We start from the raw sequence: 8,302 nt of genomic DNA on the forward strand, positions 1-8,302 counted from the left end.
CTTCTTCAAGGTCAGCTGTGAATTTCACTGTTTGTTTATTCTTCTTAGAACAAACTCCAATGTCCAGTGATACTTGAAGTTAAAGGGCAGAGGCAGTCAGCTGTGCAAGTTCACTGCTGGGTCAGACAGCTGTGCAGTTTTTTTCTGTTTTTTCACCTGCCCCATGGTATCTGCCTTGGTCTCTCTTCCTCCTTTCTTTAAAGTGTGTGTTGTTTTGATTTTTTTTAAAGTTCCAAAACAATGCAACAGCTTATAAGACAGTAATTACTGCTCTAAAAATTCGAGGAAATCGGCTACAACACTGAAAATACCTCAAAAAAGGAGCAGCTCTTACAGCCACAACTTTTTCCCGTCCTCCATCTATAATCTGGCTCGAATCTTAAGATCATGCCAAGTTCTGGATTCTCTTACCAGAGAAAACAGAGGAGCGTATTGTTTGGAAAGAAGAGGCTATATACCATATACTAGCACTAAAGACGAAAATCTAACGTATTCAGCACACAGCACTGAATAGTTCAATGAAAGCTCCACTGAACTGTCCAATATGAGCAGAGTTATGATGAGGCTTGAACCCAATGTATGCACAGAGTGTAGGTGCTTCAGGTCATATCAGATCTTCAGAAATACTGTGGGCAACTCAAAACACATTATTGATCGTCTGATGTCCACACAGCAAAGATGACTGCTTTACCATCAGAAGTAGAAACTATGGCTGATTTTCACCATTTCAACACCAATTATTTTCCTCAACTGTCATTATTGATTGTCTTATCAAAAGAACATCTTAAATGCCCATATTTAAAGTCCCTAACACCTCTACCTTAATTGCACCAGCCACAGAACTGAAAGATTCTACTATGGACACCTGTAAGGCTTCCCACGTTTTGAGCTGAAGCACAAACATAAAATTAAAGGCAAGCGCACCAGAAAATAAACATTTAAGTGCATCAAGAGCACTGCCAAAGATGCCACAGAACACAAAAGAAAAATGCTCAAAATTTTAAACAAAAACAGAAGTTGCTGGATTGTATAGTTATTCATCACTAAAGGGCAAAAGCTGAACTGATGACGATACCACTGAAGGGCAAAGAGAGATGCCTACATTCTCATTTTAAGATGGTTACTGCATTGCACTCTGGTCGCCCTGCTATAGGGAGGATGTTATTAAACTGGAAAGGGTGCAAAAAATATTCACAAGAATATCACTGAGACTGGAGGGTTTGAGACATAGAGTCATAGAGCTGTACAGCATGAAAAAAGACCCTTCAGTTCAACTTGTCCATGCTGATCAGATATCCCAAGTGTTTAAATTCTGTTTTAAGTTGTTGAGTACTAGTCCTCCTTTGGGAATAATTGAAAAGAATTTACATGCCAATCTTACATTTTTGTTAAGTATCTATTATTGAAGAATGCAAATGATCTAAAATTTTCGGTTCTGAGAAAGGGTTACCGAACCCGAAACGTTAACTCTGATTTTTTTCTTCACAGATGCTGCTAGTCCTGCTGAGCTTTTCCAGCAACTTCAGGTTTTGTTTAAAATTTCGACCATTTTTCTTTTGTGTTCTGTGGCATCTTTGGCAGTGCTCTTGATGCACTTTAATGTTTATTTTCTGGTGCGCTTGCCTTTAATTTTATGTTTGTGCTTCAGCTCAAAGCGTGGGAAGCCTCACAGGTATCCATGGTAGAATCTTTCGGTCCAGTAGCTGGTGCAAATGCTTTTAGTTTACACATATATTACAATCAACATCAGAACCTGCTGTCACTCCAATTTCAATGATTAACATTATGTTTCTGTTATTTTGAAATTGGCAAATAAATCTTTTAAAAGGATTACAAACATGGAGTAACCCAGTCCAAACCCACATTGCTACAATCTTCCCTCTTCTTGTCTTTCTTTTCTCTTGCTTGATTTGTTTGTTTGCTGTTTCTACTCTCTGCTTGTGCTGCACCTTAATCTTTGGATTTGCAGAGCTAGCAGACCGTCTTTTAAAAACATATCTCCAGTCAATTCTTTGCGCTGAGCAAAGTGAGGAATTATTAGTGAGGTGTGGAACAGTGCATGTTTTCACTTTGTACTACAGGTGCCACGTAATACTGAAGCGCACCTTAAGCGATTATCAAAGGCTTATTTGGAAACTTCTGATATGAGGGAGCAATGTGACAAGATAGTGGGATTTAGGGAGAAAGTTTCAACAGAGGAAGACATGAGGGAGAATCTTATCAGCAATGTGTGTACAGAATTTGGAATACACTGTCTGACAGGGTGATGGATATATATATTCAACAGTAACTTACAAAAGAAAATGTAATAAATATGAAAGGAAAACAGTGCAAGAATATGGGGAAAGAACTGGGGACTGGAACTATAGATTGCTTTTCAGAAGAGTCAGTCCAGACTTGATGGACTGAATGGACTCCTTCTGTACTATACTATTCTTTCATTCTCTAAGATCAATCGATACAAGGGGATAGGATCGGGGAGAAGGATGACAAAGAGAATAAGAAGTCCTTCCCACATACCAGAGGAACTTGACCATCCGATAATACACATTCCTCTATCCTTTCTTCTGTCCCTTTATAAATTATGTCACAGACGTAACCCTGGAAAACAGAAGAAGTGGAATCAGTTAGTACACAATCCCATCCCAATCCCAATCCCAATCTCAGTCACCCACATATGGGAGCCACACTTGTGCTGGCTCCACCTTACTTCAGAGATGAGGAGACATGCTTACCCTGCTTACAGATCTGGGCATGGAAAACTGACCTAATAATGAGGAAGGGATAAGGCAGCAATACTACGGTCAGCTCCCAGTACTGAATTTCCAGACCTTGAACCTCAGACCCCAGCAAAGGCCTCAGCTTCATGGCAGCTCAGTGGGCGGCACGGTGGCTCAGTGGTTAGCACTACGGCCTCACAGCGCCAGAGACCCGGGTTCAATTCCAGCCTCGGACGACTGTCTGTGTGGAGTCTGCACATTCTCCTTGTGTCTGTGTGAGTTTCCAGGTGCTCCAGTTTCTTCTCACAGTCCAAAGATGTGCAAATTAGGTGGATTGGCCGTGCTAAATTTACCCAGTGTTCAGGGATGTGTAGGCTACATGGATTAGCCATGGGAAATGCAGGGTTACAGGAATAGGTAAGGGGATGGGTCTGAGTGGGATGCTCTTCAGAGAGTCAGTGGTGCGCTGAATGGCCTGTTTCCCCATTGTAGGGATTCTATGATTCCTACTTAAATGAAGTGAGCTCACATGATGCTGAACTCTTCTTCTTGACCATCCCCACGCTCCTAAATTTTAGGTTAGGCATCTTGCTGCATACAGTGGATCTCCTCACACACTTGTGAAATTTCCATTCCAGGTGGAACTCCTACCTCTGAAGCTGACCATCTTTATAATCTTTCTTTGGGAACTGCTGCTGTGACATCAGGCACCTTAATTTTCCTGCTCTCCACTCTCACGCAAGCCCGTCTCTCTCTGAATTTACAGCCCAATGTTTTCTTAGGGTTGACCCTAACCTTATGCCAGCTGACAAGGAACGTAGGGATGCAGATGGGTGAAACAAACACTGCCGAGCACAGGGGAAACACTAATTCTCTTACATTCCCCCTTAACTCCCTGAACCATGACCTCACCACCGACTGCTAAGCCAGACTATCACTTATTCTATCTGGAGATAATTTTCCAACTGCATCCATAGCCAATGAAAACTACATAATTCACTTCTAGCTCCTTTCCAAGATCCACAAACAGGACTCTTCCGATCTACAGTACATCCGTGACATTTCTGATATCTTCTACCATTTTAATTATCTCCAGTTTCTTCACCTGTCTCTTTTTCACCACAGACATCCAATTTCCTGACACTTCCGTCCCTCACCAGGGCACGATGAGGATTCTCCACTTTTTCACTGAATGGATGTCCAAGCAGCTTTCTGCCACCACCGTCGTCTGCCTGGCTAAACCTATTCTAACAGTGAACAACATCTCCTTTCATTCATGTACTTCCTCCAATAAAATGGGCAGCATGGTGGCTCAGTGGTTAGCACTGTTACTTCACAGCGCCAGGGATCCAGGTTGGAAGACTGTCCATGTGGCGTTTGCACATTCTCCCCATGTCTGCATGGGTTTCCTCTGGGTGCTCTGAATTCTTTTGACAGTCCAAAGATGTGCAGGTTAGGTGGATTGGCCATGCTAAAATGCCCACAGTGCCCTGAGATGTGCAGGCTAAGTGGAATTGCCACAGGAATTGAGGGCTTACAGAGATAGGGTAGGTCTGGGTGGGATGCTCTTTGGAGGGTCAGTGCGGACTTGATGCGCTGAATGACCTCTTTCTGTATTATAGGGATCCTATGGCTCTTCTATGATACTATGAATAAAAGATGCTGCAATGGAAACCCATGTGGGTCATGTCCGTGTTTCTCATTTCATGGAGTGTGTGGTGAAATTTCCTTCAATTTAATCCTACTCAGTTTCTATTTTTGTAAATGATCTCGACTTGGGACTCAAAACAATTTCTGCACTTTTAAACATTAATCAAGTTAGAAAGACCCTGGTGGGGCACTGTAACAAAAAAAAAAATCACAGTTGGTAGAAACTTACTGAAATCAAATCAAATATCATTGTCCAGGGAGATGAATCACCTCAGCCCCTGTGGTGCCTACTAGTCTCTAAAGGCCTCTCCTTTGCCAGTGGATACCACATGCTCGCTTTTGGTAGACATTTGAGCGTGGACACAACCACAGACGTGGGGCAGACAGTTAGACACTAGGATACCCTCCACGGCCTACTGCCTGGTGAATCTGACTAGGTCCAGAAGCAGGTCAGTGATGAGGCCTTCCATTCAATAAAATTCCTAAATTTGTAAAGAAAATGGCAAATTGGGAGCTGCAGCTAATGTGAAAGCAAACTGCAACAAAATGAGACATTACTCGCCTTGTAGAATGGGCAGTTAGTTGGTTAATTAATGTCAATTCATTTAGCTGGAGGTGGTGCTTTTTGGTAGGAAGAATAAGCATGTCAAATGCTACTTGCATAATGAAAGTTGAAATGGGGTACAGGAGCAAAGGGATAGAATCAAAGAATTGTAGGGTCATACAGCATGGAAACAGACGCTTTGGTCCAACCAGTCCATGCCAAACATAATCCAAACTAAACTAGTCTCACATGCCTGCTTCAGGCTCATATTCCTCCAAACCTTTCCTATTCATGTACTTATCCAAATGTCTTTTGAATGTTGTAATTTAACCCACATCCACCACTTCTTTAGGAAGTTCATTCCACATGCAAACCAGTCTGTGTAAAAAAATTAGACCCTCATGTCTTTTTTAAAATCTCTCTCCTCTCACCTTAAAAAGGTGCCCCTAGTCTTGAAATGCCCCATCCTAGATCTGAGAGTATAAATGCAAAAATCATTAGAGCAACAATGCAGCTTCATAAGGTCATTAAAAAAAAGGCAAACAAAATATGGGGGGTGGAACCAAAAAGCAGACAAATTATGCTAAATTTGTACAGAAGCTTGGTTAGACTAGAACAGAATGAACAGTTCTGGCAATAGCAAAGATTCATTCATGGGGATCTTAGAAAAACTCAGAAGATGAAAGAACAGAAAAGTTTGCTGACAGTGGTAAACTGGAGAGGGATGGAAGATGACTCATGTGGACCATAAATGCTGATGAAGTAACTGCACAGAGGCTGGTATCCGTCACCAATTCACCCTTTATTTATACATGAGCAGTCCCCGACTATAGCACTGGCTCATTCTGAGTCAGTTACCAGAGTATCAACATCTCTGATACTTCACTTTTTATATGTTAGCCAGGGCTCCCTGATTAGAACAGATTAACAGCCCCAATCAGGGAACTCATATTCTATGATGTCCAGCTGGCTGACCTCGTTACAATCACTACAGCCGGCAAAAAACAGTTGGGCTGAACGTCCTGTTCCTGTGCTGTCGACTCAATATTTTCTTGGAATTAAGAGACAGAGAGTAAGTGGGTTCTAAAATGATGCTTGGAGTGCTGTGCATGAAGGATTCTTACCTCTTGGTCAATGAGGTAGACGCCATGATTCCTGGCATAACTGACTGTGCCAGGGACAGACACCACTTTGACACCAGTAAATCCTTCCCAGCAAATATCTACAAAAGGAACCAGAACATTTACAGACCATCAAAATAACACATTACTGGTCCAACAATCTAGATCAAATGCATTTCAACAAAAGTATGTAGCAATGCAGTGAAGTCTCTGTCTTTATCATTTATGACACAGTAGCCATCAACGATATGGCACCAAGCCAAATGACCTGGTAGGGTTTAGGCCTTTACATCTGTCATGAACTAAGTTAGGTGATGTTGAACAGAGAATTTCTGGCCGTGGTGTCCCTGACGAACAATAAGGAGTGCTGGGGTAGGGAAGAAATCTATTTTTGTTCTGAAACCAGACAGTGAAACAGAAACCAGATGTTAAGCTTATACTTAGTACTATATTTACTTACAGAATGCAAACTTATATATATATATATATACTAGTTCCTCCCTTAAAAAAACACCCAAAACTCCCTTTATACTATTTTTAAAACATATAAGCTAATAACCAAATTAATGCACAAATTTAAGGATCAGTCATTACAGGGGCATTGTAGCAAAAAAAAATTCAAATGAAACGTACAAAGTAAAATTAAAATTTCGTCCGCTGGAGAAAATGCATTCCACCACAAAGTGCCCAGTGGTTGTAGAAGACCTCAATTGTACAAGTAGGCACCATGCACACCCTCGCTAGGTACACCTGGGTACAGACATAATCACAAAAGACAGGCAGACTTCTCAGAGTTAGGTTAAAATTGCCAAAAGTCATACAATTGCAGAGCCCTTTAAGAGTCAAGCAGAACCATCTCACCTTACCAGAAGACAAAACACTGGGATTTGGGATTTGAAACTGCATCCTTCTAGCATTAGCCTGGACGTATGGATGCTGGTCCAGTGACCTTCACATTATGCTACTATCTTCTAAGTATCTCTTCATATATGCTGTTAATCTACCTGCTTGGACATGTGATGACACATATCCATAAGCTTCACATTCTCATCGCATCTTGAGATGGGATTTAAACCTAGACCTCCTGGCTCATAGGTTGGGACACTACCACTGTGCCATAAGATCCCGAAGTGGCTCTTTATACTTCTTTGCAGAAGTTTATCTTTAAACTGTTTTGAAGGAACAATGAAAGTAATTGATTGCCCCTTAATGAAGCAGTGTAGAAAAAACAAAACTTTAAAGGAAACTTAGAATACTATAGCAAACTCTCTTTACACACAAACAGTCAATAAAAACAACTGATTAAATGAATTCATTAAATAAAGGTGTACAAAATGATCAGAGGTATAGATAGAGTGGACAGCCAGAGACTTTTTCCTAGGGTGGAGGTAGCTATTACGAGGGGGCATAGTTTTAGAGTGAGTGGAAGTAGATATAGGGGAGTCGTCAGAGATAGGTTCTTTACTCAGAGAGTGGTAGGGGCGTGGAATGCATTGCCGGAGGGGGTAGTGGAGTCGGCCTCATTAGGGGCATTGAAGTGGCTATTAGATAGGCATATGGATGATAGTATAAGGTAGGGGTGGAGGTTAGTAGACCTTAGGTTTAGGGTAAAAGTTTGGTGCAACATTGTGGGCCGAAGGGCCTGTACTGTGCTGTACTGTTCTACGTTCTATGTTTCAAAGGAATTACAGCCTATAAAGGGGCAAAACGAGCATCCAATGTTGGGGTGAAGATCACAAAACTGGGATTAAGAGTTCACTCCACTGTATGACAATACTTTGGCTTTAAGAGGTGTGCTTTGTCCTGATTTCTTTTAGACAGAGATTGGGGAACAGGGACAAGCAGTCTATGAGAAGATAAACAACTTGTGAAGCCTTGGGTGTTTTTTTTTAAAAAGCTGGAACAATACAAGCAGTCTGAATGTATGTGGTCAAGCTCCCACACACAGAACAAGGGATTTTAGGTTTAGCTTTCAGCAGAAGCTGCTGGGGTTGTGAAAAAGCTGCTACATCTTTCTTTGCTGCAGCTGAAAACTAGAGTTCTCTCTCTCTCAGAACTGTCTTTTGATATTCTTACCTCCTGGTTTGGAGAACTGCAATGTGACAGAGATAGTAGGAACTGCAGATGCTGGAGAATCTGAGATAACAAGGTGTAGAGCTGGATGAACACAGCAGGCCAAGCAGCATCAGAGGAGCAGGAAGGCTGACGTTTCAGGCCGAGACCTTTCTTCTTTCTGAAGGGTCTAGGCCCGAAACGTCAGCCTTCCT

General features: G+C 41.8%; 1 protein-coding gene across 4 annotated transcripts in view; it reads right to left on the reverse strand.

Moving 5' to 3' along the window:
• fcsk (fucose kinase) overlaps positions 1–8,302 on the reverse strand; it is a 318,038-nt gene that overhangs the window by 47,152 nt on the left and 262,584 nt on the right. For all 4 annotated transcript variants that reach the window (XM_048606128.1, XM_048606129.1, XM_048606132.1 and 1 more), the window contains 2 exons: positions 6,039–6,136; positions 2,521–2,601 (listed from right to left, as the gene is read on the reverse strand). In XM_048606128.1, the coding sequence (XP_048462085.1) occupies positions 2,521–2,601; positions 6,039–6,136 (179 nt within the window). The remainder of the gene's footprint in view (positions 1–2,520; positions 2,602–6,038; positions 6,137–8,302) is intronic.

The sequence above is a fragment of the Rhincodon typus genome, chromosome 15 (assembly GCF_021869965.1).
Source record: "Rhincodon typus isolate 14 chromosome 15, sRhiTyp1.1, whole genome shotgun sequence".
NCBI classification, from domain to species: Eukaryota; Metazoa; Chordata; class Chondrichthyes; order Orectolobiformes; family Rhincodontidae; genus Rhincodon; species Rhincodon typus.